The sequence below is a fragment of the Arvicola amphibius genome, chromosome 17 (genome assembly GCF_903992535.2).
Source record: "Arvicola amphibius chromosome 17, mArvAmp1.2, whole genome shotgun sequence".
NCBI classification, from domain to species: domain Eukaryota; kingdom Metazoa; phylum Chordata; class Mammalia; order Rodentia; family Cricetidae; genus Arvicola; species Arvicola amphibius.
Genome location: NC_052063.2, coordinates 12,172,059 through 12,194,586, shown reverse-complemented (window position 1 = coordinate 12,194,586; position 22,528 = coordinate 12,172,059). Strand labels below are relative to the sequence as shown.

Here is a 22,528-nt window from a genome sequence, read left to right as displayed (position 1 = left end):
ATGAACAATACAATAGAATCAATGATGTTTATCATATATTTGTTTGAATTATTTTATTTGAGGCAGGGTCTTACTATGTGGCTTCCCAAATAGACAGCCCTCCTGTCTCCGTCTCCAGGGTGCTGAGTTTACAAACGTGTGCCACCATGCTTGGCTAAGAGAAATTTATTTCCCTAGCCTCTAAAACAACTGTCAGCAAAAAAATGACTTGTCTCTGCTGCATGTACTGGCTTTTAAGGATCCTATTCTCTTTGGATGGATACCTTGCTCAGCCTAGATGTAGTGGGGAGGGCCTTGGACCTTCCACAGGGCAAGGTACCTTGCCAGTCTCTTAGGATTGGAGGGGGTGGCATAGGAGGGTGTGTGGAGGGAATGGGAGGAGGGGAGGGAGAATTTGGATTGGTATTTTTTTAAAAAAATCTAATAAGCAAGCAAGCAAGGAAGAAAGAAAGAAAGAAAGAAAGAAAGAAAGAAAGAAAGAAAGAAAGAAAGAAAGAAAGAAAAAGACTTGTGGCTGAATGAAAGGAACATGAGATGCTATTATATTACATTATGTTTTTTATTTAAGTCACTTGTTAATATATGTACATGTGTTTATCTCTCTGTGTGTGTGTGGTGTGTGGTGTGGTGGTCTTGTATGTGTGGTGTGTAGTGTGAATAGCGGGGGGTTTATGCCAAGGCGCGTATGTGGCTATCAGGAGACAACGCTGTAGTGTTAGTTCCCAGCTCTCACCTTTAAGCAGTTTCTGAGGACAGCAGAGCTCATGTCACCATTTGCATGGCGAGCCCACGGCATCTTTACCCACAGAGCCATCCTGTCGGTCCCAACTAGAGGCTCTGCCTGCGTCTGCTTTTCACTTCCGGTAATCTATCTCACAGGTTGGTTTGGAGTTATTTTGTTTTAATGAAGACAACAACCAAAGGAAACAGAGAATTCGTTTTCACAAACGAATCCTCGAAAAATAAAAACACAGCAACCAAATAACTTGAAGTACTTAAGGGGGAGTATACATTCAACCAACTAAGTCTGCATTCTGCAGAGTTCAGGAGCCCAGTACAGACGGGCAAAAGGAATGCATAACTCGCTGTCTGAATTTTTTAAAATTTCAAAACATCACTTTTTTTTTTTACAATAGTAAGATGTTCTGTTTATCTCATCATTATGGGATTAAAAACTTAACTTTTTCAATCACACAAGTTCCACAAGCCTACATTCATTTATTCCTCCTCGTAGTGGATTTCCAAAGTTTATGTTCAGGAGAAAGAATTTTTATCTACACCCAGAAACAGGGTTCATAATGGGGAAAACACTAAGCAAAACAACATTCTCCCCTGGTTCCAAATCACCCTCCATTTATAACCGGAGGTTACAATCTGTATGCATCTCCCATCTCCTCCACGGAGCCGTCCTCGACAAGAGACTCTCAGCAACTGGCCCCCGAGAGGGTGTTCTGAGAGCTATGCAGATAGGTGTTCCACAGGAAGTGTCTTTTCACCATTAATCACTCAGAGAAAGGCCCTGCCATCTCCAGGGTAATCAGCCCCCCAGGTTCCTGAGATCCTAGATCCCTGGGGGAGGCGACATGAAGGAAGAGTGGGAGAAGTAGAGAAAGAAGGGAAGGAACTGGCCAGTGCATGCTCTGAAAGCCGGAGGACCTGAATTCAGACCTCTCGGGATCCACAGCTTTGGCCCTCGGGGCCTGAGGGGCAGGAGGATCACTGTGGCTTACTGGTCAGCCAGTCAAGCCAGATCTAAGAGTGGTTCGTGGTTCGGTGTGAGAGCCTGCCTCAAAAGCTATCGGGAAGAGCAAGCAACCTCTGGGCTACAAGCACACACATACACACAGGGTAAGCAAGTTAGAGACTGGTGTGGTGAACTCCGCCCATAATCCCAGCATCCTAGAGGCCACCTGGAAACCAGCCTATTCTATATTGTAAGATCCAGCCCTGTCAAGCTGGCATAGCAAAACCTTGTTTCAGGTGGGAGAAGAAGGAAGAAGGGTGGAGAATTAAAAACAGAAAACAATATGACTGAAACTCAAAAGGAGAAAGTAAAGCCTAAAAATGAAGAGGGATTGAGAAAATATCCAAATAGAAAACTATTACTGACTTCAGCACTACAGATAGAAGCTGATGTGGAAGCTCCTTGGTACTGTGTACTGAGACACTGTGAGACAGACATCCATGGTCTCATCCCAGCACTTGGCCCACAGAGGCAGGAAGATCTGGAATTCAAGGCCATCTAGGGCTACTGTGTTTCTGCCTTAAAAATAGACCCAGTGGGGTGGTTTAGTGGGTAAAGGTGTTTGCCCCCAGGCCTAATGACCTAAGTTCATCTCTAGGATCCACATCATGGAAGAGAGAACCACCAGAAGTTGTCCTGTGATCGCCACATGTGTTCTATGGCATGTGCTCTCTCTCTCTCTCTCTCTCTCTCTCTCTCTCTCTCTCTCTCTCTCTCTCTCACCCACACACACACACACACACACACACACACACACACACACGCAGTGGGGTGGGAGGGGCAGAGAGACAATAAAATAACAAATGATCCAGGTTTAAAATTAAAGGTGGGATTTTCACATCACGACTTCCCTCCAAATATGGTTCCGCTTACTGTTTTGGTAAAAGGGATCAGTTTTTAGTTTATTTGTGAGAAAGTGTCTCACGTAGCCCAGGCTAGCCTTGAACTTGCGATGTAGTCAAGGCTGACTTTTAACTACTGACTGTCCTGCTTCTACCTCCTAACTGCTGGGATAGCAGTCAAGAAGCAGCACCGGGCTCCTAGGTTCTTTTTAAATGTGCATTTTACAACCCTGTGGTGCCTCATCAAGTCGGCTCCTTACAGTCCATTTCCAGGGTGAAGAGAAAACTCAGGCACAAGGAGTGATGAGAGCCCTCTACAGCAGTGGTTCTCAACCTTCCTAATGGCGACCCTTTAATACAGTTCCTCATGCTGTGGCGACCCCCCAACCATAAAATTATTTTGTTGCTACTTCATAGCTGTAATTTTGCTACTGTTATGACTTGTAATGTAATTCCGATGGTCTTGGGGGACCCCTGTGAGGGGCTCGTTCGGCCCCCCAAAGGGGTCTGGACTCACAGGTTGAGAAGCACTGCTCTACATAAAGCAGGCATTGGCTGAAAGGGGATGGATGATTCCAACAACGGAGGAAGCATCAACTCTCTAGATCCATAAACTTTCTATTATACGATTATATTGCAATAAAAAGGATGAGCTGTGCATGTTTGTATACAGAGACTGGACTGATGCAGTAATTCGTGCAGAAAGTGAAGGATTTCTTTTTCTTTCTCTGCAGCTTTCTCTTTCTATCAAAATTGATGGCCAGGTATCAGAATAAGTATGTATGCATGTGTGTTCCATTTAAAAATGTATTCATTTAAAAAATGAAACATGCATGGTTTTGTTTGGTTTTAGTTTTGGTTTTTCGAGGCAGGGTTTCTTAGTAGCTTTGGGGTCTGTCCCGGAACTCGTTCTGCAGACCAGGCTGGCCTCAAACTCAGAGATCTGCCCGAGTGCTGGGATTCATGATGTGTGCCACCACTGTCCGACTTCAAAACCACTATCTTTATTTGTACTGATTTCAAGGCAAACAAAAATGTTCTTTTATACCACTTCTTAAATTTCATTTACTCTTCTTTGAAAAATGTGTGTGTGTGTGTGTGTGTGTGTGTGTGTGTGTGTGTGAGTGGACATGTGAACATGTGGACATGTGGAGGTCAGAAGGAAACGTTTGAGTCGGTTCTCTGCTTCCACTATGTGGGTACCTGGGATTGAACTCATGTCGTCCAGCTTGGTGGCAGACACCTCTTCTTTCTGGACCATCTCCCCAGTTTTTACAGTCTTTCCAGCGCTGACTATATTCCATCTACTCTCCAGCAAACACATGTAAGCCCTCCCCCAAAGACATGTTTGTATTTTGTTCCCTCGAAATAAATTCCTAGGAAAAACTTGTTGACAATTATAAACATATATCCAGGCAAAGGCCTGCACTCCAAACACTTCCATAATATTTTCACTCCAACACCCTAACCTTGAACCGTGGAATAGCCAACCAAGCACTTTCAGGTGGTGCAGGCCTTTAATCCCAGCACTTAGGAGGCAGAGGAGGCATATCTCTGTGCGTTTGAGGCCAGCCGATCTACAAGAGTGAGTTCCAGGACAGCCAGTGTTGTTACACAGAGAAGCCCTGTCTCACAAAACAAAAACAAAACAAAACAGTAACAAGAATCAATTAGCTTTACTGTAACTTGACTGTGTAACAGTGTTAGGCTAGATTTCGATTTAAAAATAACTCTGCCCAACCACACATTTGGGTGTTTTTATTTCATTCCACACAGAGGAGGATTTTCCTACCTAAGTCGAGAAGTTCAGCGTGAGTGGGTGAGTGGGAAGACTCTCACTAAGAAACCAGAGCAGGGCATTTCTCACACAAACAAAGGGCAAACACACTTTTCATAGCAGAGGAGTCTAGCCAGCATTCTGATAAAGAGAATGAACTTGGAGACACAGAGACGCACCTGGGAAATCTTCTGGGAGGCATAATGTAGACTGCAGAAGCAAATATTAGCAGATTCGCAAGGCTATAATCACCATCGGTATCCATGGTGTTGGGTTTCAAATTAACAGGGTTATTTTTCTTGTGTTGCCAAATTTAACATTGGGGAATTTTGGTTGTGGGTTTATTATCATTATCATACTCCGGTGGTGAAGAGAATTTTTAGATAATTATGCAGCCATTTACAAAAACAGGTTTGGGGATGTAAGAATACACTCAGATACCCACGCCCCTAAATAAATACAGGTCTCCCTGTCACCTTAGGTAAATGTTTGTTTTGGGTAAAATGGCTGATTCTGCATGAAACCCTAGATGACTATTGGTTTTCAGTGTACCTCTCCATCTTTCTTTCTTCCCTCCTCTCATGCTCCATAATCCCATCTCACCAGGAAGGAGTAGGGGGGGAGGGGAAATCATCCTCAGAAATCAGAAGAGGAAATCATAATCCAAACACATTGCATGAAAAAAAAAAAAACCTATTTTCAATAAAAAGAAAAGAAAGAAAGGGAGGGATCCTTTTGTAATATGGGGGGGTGGGGATATTTCTGCCTCAATTTCCGCCCTGCTGCCACTCTCAACGGAGGTGGGGCAGACTCAGTGGCTTAACCTTAACCTCAACAGGCCGAGGAGTACTCAGGCAATTCTGACGTAATGAAAGGAAGACCACCTAGATGGAACTGAGCCAGCAAGCGTGACTAGAAATAATGAATCTTGCTTCTTGGCTCGGGAGTATGACCAGGACAGAAATCATGGTGAGATATAGTTGAGAGAGTGCTAAGTGAACGAATCAGGAAAAACACTTTAAAATCTTCACACCAAAGCACGGTGATTCTCACCTGAAGTTGCAGTTCTTGGGAAACCAAGACAGGAGGTGTATGAGGCCTGAGTTACATACCAAGACCTCAAAAAAAAAAAAAAAAAAAAACAAAAAAAAACAAAAACAGTCTAGGCATGGTGGCTCATGCCTCTAATCTCAGCATACAGGGGCAGGAAGATCTCTGTGAGTTTGAGGCCGGCTTGGTCTATATACAGAGTGAGTTTTTTTCCAGGAAGCCAGAGCTATGTCCTGGAAACAAACAAACAAACAAAACCACACTAGGCTGGGGGTGTAGGTCAGCAGCTAGAGGGCTTACCTAGCATGCATGAAGGGCCCTGGTCCTGATCCCCAGTACCCCATAAACCAGCAACATTGCATGATGGCAACCCTAGCATTTGGTAAGGTGAAGGCAGGAACATCATAAGATGTTCAAGGATGTCTTGCCCTTGGTTACTTAGTGAATTCAAGAACAGCCTGGGATACAAGAGACCCTGATTTGAAAATAATAACTGGCAGCTGGAGAGGCGGCTCAGTGGGAAAGGATGCCTGTGGCTCTTCTAGAGGACCCAAGGTTGGCTTTGATTTGTGACACCCAGATCTGGCAGCTCACAGTTCTCCCTGTCACTCCAGCTCCAGGGCAGCAGACTGCCTCTCCTGGCCCGTTCAGTGTAACCGCTCCACATGCCATATCCGCATATGCATACCAAAAAATAAAATTAAATCTTAAAAAAAAAATCAAAACAAAAATTCTAACTCTATGGGGAAAAAAAAACAAAACAAGAATAAACCAACACACACACACACACACACACACACACACACACACACGAGCCACCAATACTAATACAAAAACAAAACAAGTACTCCAAGATTATTTATTCTAGGACGAAAACGCACCCTTGCTTTTATCTCATCTCACAGACAAAGGCCAAAGTCTCGCACTGATAACAAGGACTTTTACCGTAATCTCTGGTTTTGTGGGCACGGGCTTCTTGGAGAACTGACTTTTCCAGTTACCAAGACGCTGTTCCTGCTTTCATCGCTTGCCTGAGCAGTAAATCTCATCTCGTATTTATTATAGATGGAGACTTTAAGGAAATCAGAATTACTTTGCAAAGTTCACATCTTCTTATCAGCTTGTCTGTTTTGGTTTGCAACTGTCTCTAAAGTGGGAGGAAGGTTTGCAGGGCAGGGAGGGAATCACTGCTAAGGCTTTCCAGTAATCAAAGATGAGCTGACTCCCGCAAAACCCAACAATCAAGAGGGAAAACGAGGCAGGTTGGCTGACCCTATCCTGAGGAGAGCCCAGAGGCCGAATCAGGGTGCAGGTGCGGTGCTATATTTGGGGATAGGGGAGCTGATGGGAAGGAATCTGGAATTCACTCAGTTCCTTAAACAGAATATTATTTTCCCAGATATCTCCAGAGCTGTTCCTTTGGTCTCCAAGCATTCTGCTCAAATGTGACCCTCGGGGAGGCCATCCCTGACCAACTTACTTAAAATAGCAACCTGCCCCCACCCCAGCCCAGCAACAATTCCCTAAGTCCCTTTAATGTGTGGACCACACACGGAGCTGTGCAAGTCAGTACCTCATTGTCCCAGAGCTAAGCCTGGATCGAGCCTTGTTCCTCGGCCCCCTCACTTCCTGATACCGTATATATTTTCCTTGCATATATATTTTCACCTTCCTCTCTGAAAACAGAGGGTTTTTATATTACCTTCAAATGACTAGAAATAATATTCTTAAAAGAAAAAAATGCTGGGCTCTTGATACACATTTCAAAATGTAAAATCTTTTAATCTATTATAGCGCCTTCTAAAGATTCTAGCTAAGTAAGTCGTCCCTTGCCTTTGACATCTTCCTATCGAATAAGTTCAGACATGGGAGAAATGCAGCACACACATGCAGGAGTGACATGCTCACTCTAAAGCAAAGCATGTGGCCAGCCTCTAAGAGCACAGCTCGCTGTGTAAGACGGATTAACCTGAGTTCGATCCCCAGAACCGGTATAAAAAAGCTGGATACAGTTTATAGAACATTCCTGAGGTGAGCCAAGAGAACTGGTGGGCACTCAAGGCCTAGCAGACAAGGGGAACGCTGCTGAGGAAGGTAAAAGGGGACCCTCTTTCTGTAAATTGTTCCCTCTGGCCTCTGCATGCGCTCTGGGGCACATCCATGCCCATACAGCACACACCTCTCTCTCCCTCCCTCTCTCCCTCTCCCCCCTCTCTCTGTCTCTCTCTCTGTCTGTCTCTGTCTCTGTCTCTCTCTCTCTCACACACACACACACACACACACACACACACACACACACATTTTTAAAAGGAATCAAATGACTGTAGGCAGGCGTGGCAGTGCATAGCTGTAATCTCAGCATTAAGGAAGCCCAAGCAGGGCTGTTACTAGTTCAAGGCCATCCCGGGCTCAATAGCAAGGCCCTGGTTGAGACTCACAGAGGGGTGGGAGAGCAAAGCAAGCCAAGCTCTAGGTGATAAGGGTTAGCGGGTGTCTGACCTGGAGGTGGGGGTGGCGATTAAGTAACAATCCTGTACAAATGACTGTAAGGACAGCAACCTTGGCGTCCCTGCCAGTCGGGAGTCTGAAGGGAAGGCAGTCATGCCTTGGTCAGCACATTCAGGGCCAGGGCCGTCAGCAAAAGTATAGACCTAGAACCACAGAGAACAGGAAAGCTAGGCACCAGGAACTTGTGAGAGAGAGAGACTCAAGGTAGACAAAAAGGAAAGAGCACATAGAGGGGGCTGTTGAGGTGACTCAGAGAATAAGGGATCTTGTCACCAAGGCTGGCAACCTGAGTTCAATTCCTAGACCCCACATGGTGTGGAAGGAGACAGCCTACAGATTCCCGCAGGTTATCCACTGGTAGATGTGCATGTGCAGTATCATACATGCTTGCATGGGCACAAACACATACACGCACACGCAATAAGTATATTTTTTAAAAAAAAAAAAAAAATCACACCACCATTTCCTGTGCTGAATATATGAAATTTATTTTTAAAAACCGAGGACTAGAAATGAAAGTCAGTTGGTGGAGGACTCACCTAGTGTTCTTTGTGTCCTTGGGGCTCCATCCCAGCACCACCCAAGCCAGGGTTAATGGCGCACACGTGATCTCAGCAGTAGGTGAGGTGGAGGCAGGATCATTAGTTCAAGGTCATCCTTGACTGTGTACTGATTTTGAGGCCACCTTGAGACCAAGATTTAGTCTCAAAGAAAAAAAAACCCAAACCAAAACAGGGGTCTAGAGAGCTGGTTTGGTGGCTGAGGGCGTATGCGGCTCTTACAGAGAACCCGAGTTTGATTCCAAGCACCCATATCAGGAGGCTCGCACCTGTAGCGCCGGCTCCAGAGCATCCAAAAACTCTGGCATGGGCACTCATGTGCAAAGCCCTCACGCGTATTTAAAAATAATAAATTTTAAAAAAACAAACAGAGCGAAGAAAATGAAAATATCAAATTTACTCCTGCTATCAACAGGCAGCCAAAGCAAGAGGGTCTCCAGATGGAACCAGGTGTTGTTTTTTAAAAAAACTGTTATGTGTATGAATATTTTGCCTGCACATATGTGTGTGCCTCATGCATGCGCCTAGTGTCCTCAGAGGTTAGATCCCTTGGGACTGAAGTTACAGATGGCTGTTAGCTACACCGTGGGTGTCAGGAACCAAACCCGGGTCTTCTGCAAGAGCAGCAAGTGCTCTTTGACTAGCAAGCCCTCACTATGGTCCTGGGATCAGGTCATCGGCTAGGCTCTCACTAGCGAAAACCAACTTGAACCGTCCTTCCATCTGCGCTGACTTGCCATTCCTTCTAAAACGGAGCGGCAGGAGGTGTGGGGCTGCAGCGGGCACTGGTACTGAAAAGATTCATATTACATCGAGAAAAACATGTTCTGTAATGAACTCCCCAATGTCACAGGCCACAGGTCCTTGCTGTGGCAGGACACACTGTCCACCCTGGTCAGGGGAAAAAAAAATCAAGATCTGCTTTCAGAGCGTGCTCCATCTGAACACTAGGGTAACTTTCCAATCACAGGGGAGCTGCAGCCTTTCCCTGCCCTACCGTAGACCCCACTCCTACCAAGTACTTTCAGGGCGAGTCTCTCTACGTCACAGATCTTCAAGGATAGTGTACCACACAAGCCTGGCTTTGAGTCAGTTTCGCAACCGCTTACACAGTGACTTGGATCAGTCAGTATTCTGACTATTCTAGCAACTGACAGTGAGAATTTTGAGAGGAAGGGAAATCCGCAAGGCAAGGACGTGACTAGACACACAGGGCTGGCAAGGACATGGCTATACACACACGGCTGACACCATTGCCTCATCAAAGTTGCAAACCAAACATAGCAAGCAAAAGCTCAAAAGTGTGTGTGTGGGGAGAGGGGACAGTGGGAAGGCTGCAGATAGAGCTGGTAGGAATCCTGTCTAGTGGACACAAACCCCTGGGATGGGTTCGATCCCAGCACTGCCTAAGCCTGGTGTGGGTGGTACAACCAAAGTTTAAGGTCCTCCTCCACGACAGTGAGGCCAGCCCGGGCTTCATGAGAGCGTGTCTATGAAAACAAACTTTAAAATAGCACAAGGAAAGGGATGCATGTGGAGAAGCACTATGTAAATTTGGCGCCATTATAATCTTTGGGGTTGACCACGACACTTAGGTTTCAGCCTACTAATAAATAAGCAATCGTTAGTAAGCCTGTGAGTCAGGGGCCGGGTGGTGACTCAGACCCTACCATTGCCTCTGGAGAGCTAAGACACAGCAAACCCGGGAGGGGCATGCCGCAGGAGTGGCCACTAAATCATGACTAGTTGAAAGGCCAGGGTTTCTCCTGGCAGCAACTTATTTCGTGTTTGGGGGAGCCATTGCCACATGTTTCAGAAGCAAAAGTCAAGTTAGACCAGGAGAGGTAAGTAAAACAGCTCCTTGCCAATGTGAGGCTTGACTCCACAGTCACCGGTCCTTATCAAACAGCGAGTCTCTCAGAGGTTAGACGGGTAGAAATGTTCACTCTTTGGCTAAGGGTGTGGATTAGGTGAGCGTGTAAAACTCCCCAAGCTCCATACATTGATCTATATAGAAGATTTCTCACTTTTAAAGAGTGTCCCATGCCTTAAAAGTTACAAACTGAACACTAAAAATCTGAACTTAGAATATGGTTATTTTAAATTTGAGTGCTTGCCTGGAACGCATGGAGCCCTGGGTTTTATCCCAGCAGTGATGCATGCCTGAAGTCCCAGCGCTAGGAAAGCAGAGGCGAGAGGGTTGGCACCAAAGTTCAAGGTCCTCCTCAGCTACGGAGAGGATACGTGAAACCCTTTCTCAAAAAACGAACACCCTCCTCCTCTCCCTGCCCACCCCCAAAAAAATGCCTATATAAAATTAACAGCCTTGCTTGGAGCTAGAGAGCTAGATACCCTAGTGGTTAGAAGTATCAGTTGCTCTCAAAAAGGACCCAGGTTCAGCTCCCAGAACCCAGCGTGGTGGCTCAAAACCATCTGTCAGAATTAGGCAGCCATGGTTTCCTAAGGCAAGACAGTGATGTTAAGGGGACTGATGGATCTAGCAGCTAAAGCTAGGAGCCGTCTTTCCTTGCTAAACCTTTGAAACATAAGACAGCCATTACCTGCCCCAGGACAAATCAGACCTCTGCACTGTTCCCAGAATTCCTTGGAGTTCTTTCTGGGTGCATTCTGGACCTGCTAAAGTGTGTTTAAGTCCCTGAGACATTCTCAGGAAGGCAACATTATGCTGACCATCAGACCTTAAAAGTTAATTCTGTGGACACAGCCTAGAGAAGGGAAGTGGCCATAGGCTCTGGCCAATGCATGTAGTCTTCAATTACTAATAGCCTCCTCTTTGACTCTCAGGTCACAGTTTGGTTAATAAACATATTAGTCAAATGACATGGTCACTCCAGCTGTGCAAGCCCCATGATGGGCTTGGCTCCTTCCACGTTTCTTCCCTTATCTTCCCTATCTGCAGTACCTTCCAGCAGGTTCTGCCGGCTCCCTATTGCTTGCCTTCTTTCCCCAGACGCACTTAGAGCTTTCGGCCTTCAGGTTAAGCGTCTGTCCTCTGGGAAAGCTTTGAGACAGTCATGTTGACACAGCTCACTGGGCCACCTCGACAGTTTCCCCTTGGCATGGGGCAGCTCGGGTATAGACACTGCCATCTCCTCCTCTACCCGCCCATATCTCCCTCTGTCACAGCATTCCCGGTCTTGACTTTGTCTTTTGCTGAGACGTGGTCTCTTCTGTAGTGTAGCTCTGATTGTCCTGGAGGAACTTGCTTTGTAGACCACGTTGGCCTTGAACTCACACAGACCCATCTATCTGCCTACCTCTGCCTCCTAGGTGCTGGGATGAAAGGTGTGTATTAACAAGGCTGGCCATCCTTGGTCTGAAAGCATGGATAGAGACTATTTTTATATCCCTAGTATTTAGTATAATACTTGGTACTTAGGGACTCAGTGTATTGTCAATGAATAAAAAAGGTCCACGTCATGGGAGAATAATATGCCACTTGTAGCTTAAGAATCTGAAAATATCCAGAAGACTTAGAATTCACAAACTTACACAGTAATGGGACAAACCCAAGAACATGGAGGTTAGGAGAAACGTGATGTGCATCTTGTTTTATATTAACTGGCCTATCCTTAACTATGACTGGTATTTCAAAGGACAACTTCTAATAACACTGGCAAGCTAACTTTTTCTATTCACTTCCAAATTCCTAGTCTCCTACCTCCATATTACTCATAAGACACAACTGATTCATAACCCTTGAGCCATACAGAGAGGCTTTCAGAAACAACACAACCCACTGAGCTGGCTCAGAAGATAAATGCACCTGCCCCCGAGCCTGAGGTCCCTGGAACCCAAATGGTGGCCAGAGAAGACTCTCCTCCAAAGTTGTTCTCTGACCCCTACATGTGTGCCTCCAACACACCAACACACACACAACACAAATAAGACATGTAAAGATTAAAAATAAGATACAACTTACATAATTTTGTTTTCCTTTAAGGCCAGAGACAACACTCTAAAAAAGCAAAGAAGGTATCTCTTCTCTTTCAATCTCTTAGAGTTCTCTTAAAGTGGGCCCGACAGCCAAGTATGGCTGATGTCATTAATCCCAGCACACTGGAGGCAGAGGCAGGCCTGGTCTATACAGTGAGTTCCAAGCAAACCAGAGCTACACAGTGAGATCATGTCTCTAAACCCAAACCAAGGGCTGGAGAGATGGCTCAGCAGTTAAGAGCACTGATTGCTCTTCCAGAGGACCCGGGTTCAACTCCCAGCACCCACATGGTAGCTCACACCTGTCTGTAACTCCAGTTCCAGGGGAACCCGACACCCTCACACAGACATACACACAGGCAAAACACCAATAAACATAAAATAAAAATAATAAATTATTTTTTAAAAAAACAACAAAAAAAACAAACCAAATGCTCAAACAAAATGCCCCTTCTCAGGCCTGATTGATAAACACCTATAACCTGAGATGTTCAGAAGACTGGGAATGATCTGAGTTCAAGGCCTGCCTGGGCTAAAGTGAATTCAAGAACAGCTGGGGCAACAATAAAACTCTGTCTCAAAAATCTTAAAAAAAAAGAGTTAAAAAAATATTAACTCACTGGCTGAGAACTTACCTGCCTACTATTAAGTAAAAGGCTTTATTTGGGCAGGTGGGGCGTGAGACCATTTCTCCTACATTATTGCAAAATAAACTTGACTAGCTGAGTTGTTTGCTTGATGCATGCACATGCGTGGTGCTGACACACAGGCCAGCACACGGGTCTTCAGGGAGGCTCTCTTCGCTTTGCATGAGACACTGGAGTGTAGTCCAGAAGAGCCCACGGGCAGTGACTCATTCATGACTGACCAGGGGGAATCAGTGCACCAGCACTGGTGACTCAGGACAACCCTGCGCTTGGTTACACAAGGAGAAACCCAAACCCCAAGCAGCTAATTTAGCAAGAGGCTGCTTTTCCTCCAGATTAAAACGAGATGGAGAGCCACTGTGTCTGTAAAGAATGCAGTCCAACAGCGGCTTGGAAGGACCACAAGAGGCTGGAAAAAAGTCAACTTCCTTCTTCCACATGGCCAGGACCCCTGAGGACGGAGCAGCCAAATATGGATGCAAGACCGCTTCCCCGGGGATTATACTGTTACACACACTGGGCACAATGACCCCATCTCTCAATTTAATGTGCATCCCAGTTAGACAGAGGATCTGAAAGAGCCTCACCTTTTTAACTGGAAAATTAGCTCTGAGCCACGATCGAAGTCTAGCTCAGAAGTCTATAAATAACGACCAAGGCCTGGGCTATCTGAAGGTCCAGTTTTCCCAAAAGGGGGAGCAACTCATTTTCTTCCATCTATTACTTTCAAAACACAAGTCCCTGTCTTGCAGGTCCTGTCTAAGTGGACTTTTAAGAAACTCCAAGCACAGTCATGATGATGGAACATTTGATTGGAAAACTGAACTTGCCATATCTAATTGGCATCCATGATAAAGAACTTAAGCTTCCAACATCATACTTAGAAAGTCCTGCTATGTGGTTTCACTTGTTTATTTGGCCTGGACAATAGGCATTCCCAGTTTTATATACTGGATGACTAAGAGAGGTTAAGAGACTGCTCAGAGCCAGAGGCTGGTACCAACTACTCGTTCATGTGTATCCAATACTAGCATCCTTTACGCCAAATGCCAACTGTCCAAGAAGGAAAGCGGCCTCGCTGTAAACATTTTTTTTTTTTTTTTTTTTTTTTTTTGGTTTTTCGAAACAGGGTTTCTCTGTGGCTTTGGAGCCTGTCCTGGAACTAGCTCTTGTAGACCAGGCTGGTCTCGAACTCACAGAGACCCGCCTGCCTCTGCCTCCCGAGTGCTGGGATTAAAGGCGTGGGCCACCACTGCCCGGCTTTTCTTTTTTTTTTTTTGTAAACAGTTTTTATCTCCTGAAAAACGACCAGAGATGGCCAATCAGCAATGGGAAGTTCAATCACACAGTCCACCAAAGTGGCAAGGAAGCCTACAAGGCAATATCCCAGTGACTAAGAGCTTGGTTCTGGGATCAGAAAGGCCCGATTTCAGATCGCGTATCAGCTGTTGACTAGCACCAGGGCTAATTAAGCTCTCTTAGTTTTCCGCCCAGAAAAATGAAAGATAAAAATTACTGGCCCACCTGTCAATCTGACCCGGTTGGTGAATCAGCCAAGGACAGTATGTATTGATTATTAGAAAGCTCACAAGCACGATTAGTAAGAGTAAAAATCCATTTAGCTTGTTGACCCAAGAGTACAAAATTGCCACAAATGAGAACTAAAATAACTTCAATCCAGCTTATGGAATAACTGTCACATCGGACCAGTTTATGCTCGTGTCCATTTAGGGAGTCTCCTCAAATACTCCACTTGCTAGTCATCTCTCTTTCCTAAAATGTAGGGATGGCTTAGATCAAAAGGAAAAAGGTACAAAGACTTCTAGCTCCAGCCTGACTGCTAGAAATAATTAAACACAGCTATGACTTCATTAAGTCAGCTTTCTTACCATGTTACAAAGACCCTGACAGCTCTTGCAATTCATAATTGAATAGAGAGGGATAAACTTTGAATTGGCAGTAACCATTTTGGCTATCTGTTGACCGAAAAAAATGACTGAATTTTAAATACACGATGAAGTACACAAATAAGCTAAAACTATGTGAGTATTGGTCCATTGGTTCAACAGCTCACTGTGAATAACTTAAAAGACAACTGTCGGAATTTTAAGTTATTCTTGGGAAAGCTCATCCTTTGGTAAGAATCTAGAAAACTGAGCTGAAGAGTATCATCAGACCCATCAATAAAATGTTCAGGTTATGTTTGCTTACAGAGATTATGACATAGGATTGTTTTTTGTGGTTTTGAAACAAGGTCTCACTGTATAGTCTCTGTTGTCCTGGAATTAGCTATGTAAACCAGGCTGGCCTCAATTCAGAGACCTCCCTGCCTCTTCCTCCCAGTGCTGTGACTAAGTATATACGAACATACCGAGCCCTCCCCTCCCCCTTACATACACATGAAAACTGTGGATTAATAGTTTCAAGAATGACCTAAGTTATGAACCGGCCATCTACAGACTCACTAAAGACAAATGTACCAGTGGCGTCGCCTGTTAATGAGAATTTGAGGCTGGTCTCCAAATACAGGAACCCAGGTAACTCCACCCTTTCTTTTTTCCTGCCTGGTGGTCCTTATTCGGATAGTGTAAGTCTGGTCATATGGATTCATCCTTGTACTGCCAAGAATAGGGTCACAAATAGCCCTTACTGTCTGAGGGTAGAAGAGAAAATGACGCAATAGCTAACTGGATTTTAATACAGAGCTTTTAAAAGCACTCTTACAAAATACCAAAGAATAACAAGGAATATGGTCTGTTTCCTTTTTTAAATGCCCTGAAGAATAGTCTTATGTATGTTTCTTATCTACACATCTCTCAAGGTTGGTTGCCATAAAGGCCCAATAACCTGTAATGTTTAAATATACATTTAAACAGCTCGGATTTTGCCTCAGTTTCCCGAGTTATACTCCCCACAGACAGACTGCTAAGCTTGTTGTGCACACCCCAAGACACCTCTCTGACCATAGACAGGAAAAGTCACTAAACTTTCAAATGTTGTCCCCCAATTTCTGTTTCCCTTTGTATGAACCTTAGATGATTCAAATCATTCTTCGACATCAGTATTCCCCGTGACCACATGAGGTTCCCAAATGAACACTTCTGTAACCATAATAGGTAGCATGAAGGCTCATGGATATCAGAAATTGAGCTTCAAAATGTTCCTTAAGAATATCTAACAGCATGGACTGGAAGCATTCAGAAAAGAAAAGCAAATACATTTCTATGATGGAAAGGTTATTATTATTATTATTATTATTATTATTATTATTATTATTATTTTAGATTCCTGTTTGACAACCTAAGCAATAAAGTAAGTTAGTAGGCCACGCTAAAACTGCAGTCAAAACACTGGTCTTTACACTCCACAAATGGCTGAAAAAAAACTGGTATCAAACCTCACTGCTAACAAACTTACTTACCTAGAAGCAGCTAAGAAACAAGACGCAACACCTTAGCAAGGTTTTTTCACCTAAGTGTACACTAAAGATACAACCAGAAATGACTACTGACGTGGATTTCTCTGGCTTATCCAAGTCTCAAACCCTGGCCTGAAAGCCTATGACACAGCTCAGTTCCAAATTTGTAACGCAAGCCATTTTATCCAAAGGGATTTTAATCCTGTTACGTTCTAAACACAAAAATAAATGAGGTAGACTCACAAAGTCTGCATTTAAAGTTTGGCTGCAAAGAGCCGAGACGCATCTGGGCTCTGCATGCTCCCCCGTCAGGTAATTTAATCTCAAATCTTGCAGTTTCAGGTGCCGAGGCATCCTAAAACTACTGGCCAGTTCAAGCCCCGAGGCTTAAAGAAAGCACCATATTCTGAAATCGAAAAGCAAAGGAAGTTTCTTTGAACTTTCACATGCAAAATGCAGCTTGTTATGTTTGTAAAGAGGAAGAAGTCTCAAAAATGTTAGCACAGGAAGAGGGAGAGTCCCAGGTATTTAGTTCTAAAGTCGAGGGGGAGCCGCAAACCTTTATTCCTTAAACTTGGACATCAGGACCACTGTTTCCTTCTTTGGAATGTGACACTCAATCCCATAATACTCAACACCCACACAAAACCAAAATTATTAGTCAGGCGTGGTGGTGCATGCCCTTAATCCCAGCATTTGGGAGGCAGAGGCAGGTAGATCTCTGAGCTCCAGGACAGCATGGTCTATATATAGAGCTCCAAGCCAGTAAAGGCTACATAGTGGGAACCTGTCTCAAAAAAAAAAAAAGACTTGCCAAAGTGTTAGCTATAGTGACATAAAGAAACCTTATATGCAATTCTAATAGAAAGTCACTTTCCAGCCTATAATTACAGAAATATCTCCAAGAAAGGTAAAGATAACGAAAGGGATATTCACATCCTGTATCATTGAGATAACTTTTCCTATAATCCACATCAAACCAGGCTTCATGGTGCACAGTTGTCATCTCAGGTAGAGATGGGATGGGAGGATCAGGAATTTCAGGCCTCTCCTAGGCTACACAGCAAGTTCAAGGCCAGCCTTGACCTACAAGGCACCACACCTCCAAACAAAACTCTAACATGTCAAGGCTTGTTGGATCACAAAGCAAGACGCAACTTAATTTTGGAGAAAAAGGTTAAAACTCATAAAATAACATCCCTCAATGTTACTGTTAATCTTAACTGTGAATTTTTAATTTCAACAGTCATCTTTTCTTGAGAGGATCTTCAATGGATGACTTTTTTTTTTTAATACAGGCAGTATAAAACCTTTTAAATTCTACCACTCTTAAAAGAAAAAAAAAAAGGTCTGGCATAAATGACTTGTATGTACGAACATGAAGCAGGCACACACTCAAGTGGTTTTTTGGTTTGTTTTGGTTTTTTGGGTTTTTGTTGTTGTTGTTGTTTTGTCAAAATAGCTAAAGCCAAACATTGGCCTGAAGCAGTGAGCAGGAACTACCAAGCAGCTACCATGCTGCAGACACAGGCTGGGCTCAATTGTCTGGGGAATGGAAGGTTAGAGCCACAGGAAGCAGTAGGATGCTGGGTCTGAGATTTGCATGCCTCCCTCCCTCCAGGGCCAGACACCACCTGAATTCTAAAAGGCACTTTTGTTAAGACTCTTTTCTAATCTGTTCAAGCAGCAAATCTGATAGCAACATCAAAAACACTTCTCCATTTATGATGAAATTTTAGGTCCTCAAGGATAAACCTTGGAGGTGTCTGGGAGGGTCATCCTCTGGGCCTCAGGTCTGAAGAGTCCAAGTTCAAAGCCTTACCAATCAGACAGCTCTGAGTTACCAAATGCTGTACGTACTGGCCAAAAGCTGGGTGAGAAGGGCTTTAAACCATAACGTAGTTAAGTATAGTGCTCAAATTCAAGTTTGATATAGCAAGGGGCCTTTTAGGAAGAGCACTAGATGAAACATATGAAGAAAATGTCATAATGAGATCCATTATTTAGTAGAAACAAAAGAATCTGAACTCCTAGAATGGGGGGAGGGGTTACATACATGTCTGATGCCTGCATTCTGGAGGCTGAGCCAGGAAGACCTAGCGTAGAGGCCAGTCTGGGCTACACACAAGACTATCTCAGAAAACAAAATTCAAATTCCCCCAAATGTCCTGCTAATAACGTGTATGAATATCATTTGGATTCCTATACAAATTCTTACCATTTTTATTCTTATACTTGGCATGTTTAGTGGTGTATTCTGGACCACTGATAAAAATATCAGAAAGATTTCATCTTAAATAAAAAAAGACAAAAAAAAATCCTTCAAATTTGTTTGAAACTACTGATTTAAGAGCATAACCGATGACTTAAACAACCTAAATGGCATTAATTTATTTCCAATGTTAACATGTTTAGAGGTATCACTGCCCCTCCCCCAACCCAGCTAATTTAACTGTAAAGCAGAACTCCAATTTCTGCTTTCGATTTCCACCAAAATACCTTAAAAGAAAAAAAAAATCCTCCACAACCCCCAAGTTAGCAGCCAATCTTTATCCGTGACGTATGCATTACCAACCTGCACTGTGGCCATCAGTTTCCCTTGCTATGAAAATCGGGACTCCGAAGTCAGGGCTTCAAGTTTTGAGAGCAGTTCATCTACATACCTGTTGTTGAAATCCAGCTTAGGGGGTTTTATGGAAATCTCGCAGGTGATGAGAAGCATAAAGCAACAGATCTGTGCTGTGATTAGTATGTTCTTTTAGACTACAGGTCACCTGCCCCAGGACTTTCTAATGGAACGGATCCAGGGGACAAAATAATTGTTTGTCAAAGGTGGCCAGAGAGGAACATGTCTATCTTCAGGTTCACCGGGAGCAGTGACTCATTCAAGGTCCTTTGGGCAGCAGCAGCTTTGGAAGAGGGTACTTTTGACTCTCATCCTCATTTCATGAGATCATTAGCTTGTGAATGTGTCCATGTTTTTAACTTGAGTTTAAAAAAAAAATTAAAACCTTATTCCTGTTTCTTCTGACACCTAATTGAACACATCGTCACCCTCGCTCCTCACCCAATGTGTTTTTCTGTGTGACCAGTGTGCAAGTGACATTCGCACAGCTTACAAACCTAAGACCTCTGAGAAAAATACTTTTTAGCTGAACCTCTGTAATCATGACAAGAGATTGATTAAAATGCCAAGATAAGAAACAATTTATTATAGAGAGAAGAAAAATTTCTCATCCAAAATATAGAAATCTGTACAACTTTGCCACAATCAATATACATGAACTGTACAAATTTACACCAGTTCATAATTTACCAAATAAAAGATGACTAACAAAGTTCACAAAATAGATGGTGGTTTGTGGAAAAAAAGACTTTTACCCAATTAAGTACAAGGAAAAGTTACAAACCAGACCTCCACTTTCTAAAAATAAGAAGTTTAGTCAGTCTTAGAAAACTACAAGCTAGCAAATGCACAGAGAGCTGGTGGTGCTAACAACCACAGTTGAGACAGTGTCTTTTTTTTTTTTAAAGGGTCTTTTAAAAGCCTGTTGCCACGGCAGATTCTGGTCACTTGCTACTGTCAAAGCCAAAAACACAATACAAGGTCTGACCATTTTCCCCGGGTCATGCGCACTAGTTTGTTCCTTATGTACATTTATTTATACATGTTAAGTGCTAGGTAAAAGTCTCCGTGTAAAATTTCCAGTACTACCATGCTCAAAGCACTGAGCTTTCCTATTGAGCTGCCAAAAAAGTTACTGATAACTTTCAAGTGTAATAGTGCAAAATTCCCCTGCGAGATCGACTGGAGGGGAAGGTTCTTCGAAATACAGATTTTCCTTAGAGGGACTGATGGGACAAACTGGGTATAAAGGTCTGGGAGAGACTGAAACCACCCTGTGACTTCACTCCCTAGCAAATAAAGTGATCCTTCCTTAGACTCACAGGCTATTGAAATCACTGAAAGGTACTGTCCAAACTATGGCACTGTCCCTTAAAAAACAAAAACAAAAAAATTATTACCACTCTATCTTGTGCCAGATCTTCACAGCTGTGACATGGTTTAAATTCCATAATCCATCCCCAAGAGGAGCCCACCCAAAGCAAAAAAATCAAATTTATCCATCCATTATAAGATGATCCATCCATAGACTATATCTTAACCTGATACAGTCATCATATTGTAGTTTTTGGAAGGGCTTGTTCTGCCCAAGAGAAGTTCCTCCTTACAGCTGATTCTGCTGTCTACCATTTGCACGTTGGAGCTGTTGTTTGGAGTGCTACCTCCTGCTGGTGAGGCTTCGTACAGCACACAGATGGAGCCATCCTCTCCAATCCGGTAGGACACTTCGTAGGGGTCAACCCAGAGTGTGAGTTCACTTGGGAGAAGCCTGAACAACTCTTGACTGCTCAGTCCAATCCGCTGGGCCGCCTGTCCAATCAGAGGATCCATCTTGTGGTTGATGCGAATGCAGCGGTAACCTGATCCCTTGCACGGCTTTTCTGGGAACCAGTGGTGTTTGTAGTGTTCTGTGGAAGGAGACGGCAAAGAAACAATGCTTAGATCGGTAGTGACGTACAGTACTTTCCTCCTCCCGCTAGTCTTGGAGGAGCAAAAGCGAAAAACCAACTTTTTTACAAATGTCCAGGATTGCATTCGCTATCTCGAGACAGGATGGAGAAAGAGCAGACAGGGTTTCCGAATTAACAGTGTGGCAAACACTGTCCCGGTCCTGACCAGTTGAGCCGCCAAAACACGAATCCCGCGAGCAGCCCAGACTGGCCAGCTAGCTGTGTGGCACAGGCGACCCGGGCGGGAACCTGTTTACTTTCTCCACCCCACTGGGGTAGCACACAATAGACTTTATGGCTTTTTTTTTGGGGGGGGGGGGGGACAACGCCACAGTTAACTGTTAACCCCGAAGAGAATAAAAACAAGAAACCCTAAACCAAGATTTGGGCTGGGGTGTAACTGTACCGATGACAAATCCGATGATTAATGGGCAAGAAGCACAGGAGGTGAGGAGACCTGGCACGTCGGCCCGGGGCCGGCTCCGGGGTAAGGAGGCGACAAGCCACCAAAGGGGTCCAGACGGCGACCCCAGCAACGGTCGCGGAGATCTGGCGGGGAGGACCAACGGGACGCCGGACCCCGGCTCTTTTGTCCCCCGCAACCGGCCGGTAGCCGTCGGGGCGCAGTTCCGCGTCTCCCCGCTCCGGATCCTTTGTTGTGCGTGTCGCGGCGCCCCGCCGCCCAGCCCCCCCAGCCACGACCGGGACGCGCCCGTTAGTGGCGGCCCGCGACGGGCCCCGCGCCCCGCTCACCTGCCAGCAGCTCCTGCAGGCTCTGGCTGAAGGTCTGCAGCTGTCGCTCGCTCGTGAGCCCCTTGGTGCGGAGGAACTTGGAGATGAAGGACACCGCGGCGGCGATCTCGCCTATCATGGTGGCGGCCCGGGTGTAGAAGGGATGCATGGGGGCGGCGGACGGGGGTGGCCCGGGGCGGCCGGGGCTCGGCGGCGCGGCCCCGACGGCGGAGCGGCCACCCCGGGCTCCCGCCCAGACCCGACGGCCGAGGGGGAAACGAGGGCGCGAGGCGCGGACGGCTACTGGTTCTAGGGGATTTTTTTTTTCTTTCTTTTAGAGTAAAAAAGTTATTTTCAAGCCAGGCGGCGGCAGGAGAGAGAGGGAGAGCGAGACGAGCGATGGCGGCCTGGTCACATCGCTCGGACCTCCCCAGCCGCCTCCGCCTCCAGCTCGGTAGCCTCCGAAGATCCCAAGAGTTGCATTTCCAGCTCCGAGGGGCGAAGAGCCGCCGCCGCCGTGCAGCTCATTTTATAACGCTGCGGAAAGGAAGTGGCGTACCCGGAGCGTGACGGCGGTCGTCAGCCTATCCGGAGATCGCACCATTGTGACGTAGCAGGTTCGGAGCCCGAGGGGGCGGGAAGAAGGGCCCCCGGGGGGCGGGCCCAGAGGCCGGGAAGAGAGGGAGGAGCTGACGTAATCTGCTTGTAAACAAATAAA

The 22,528-nt window shown here is 45.1% G+C and overlaps 1 protein-coding gene across 1 annotated transcript; it reads right to left on the bottom strand.

The window, feature by feature from the left end:
• Nucleotides 1–19,686: 19,686 nt before the first annotated feature.
• On the bottom strand, nt 19,687–22,304 carry Btg1 (BTG anti-proliferation factor 1). The gene is made up of 2 exons (XM_038314802.1): nt 21,832–22,304; nt 19,687–21,036 (listed from the first exon to the last, which is right to left on the bottom strand). The coding sequence occupies exons 1-2, from the start codon at nt 21,977–21,979 to the stop codon at nt 20,666–20,668; spliced, it is 519 nt and encodes a 172-aa protein (XP_038170730.1). The 5' UTR covers nt 21,980–22,304; the 3' UTR covers nt 19,687–20,665.
• Between the last annotated feature and the right edge of the window lie 224 nt (nt 22,305–22,528).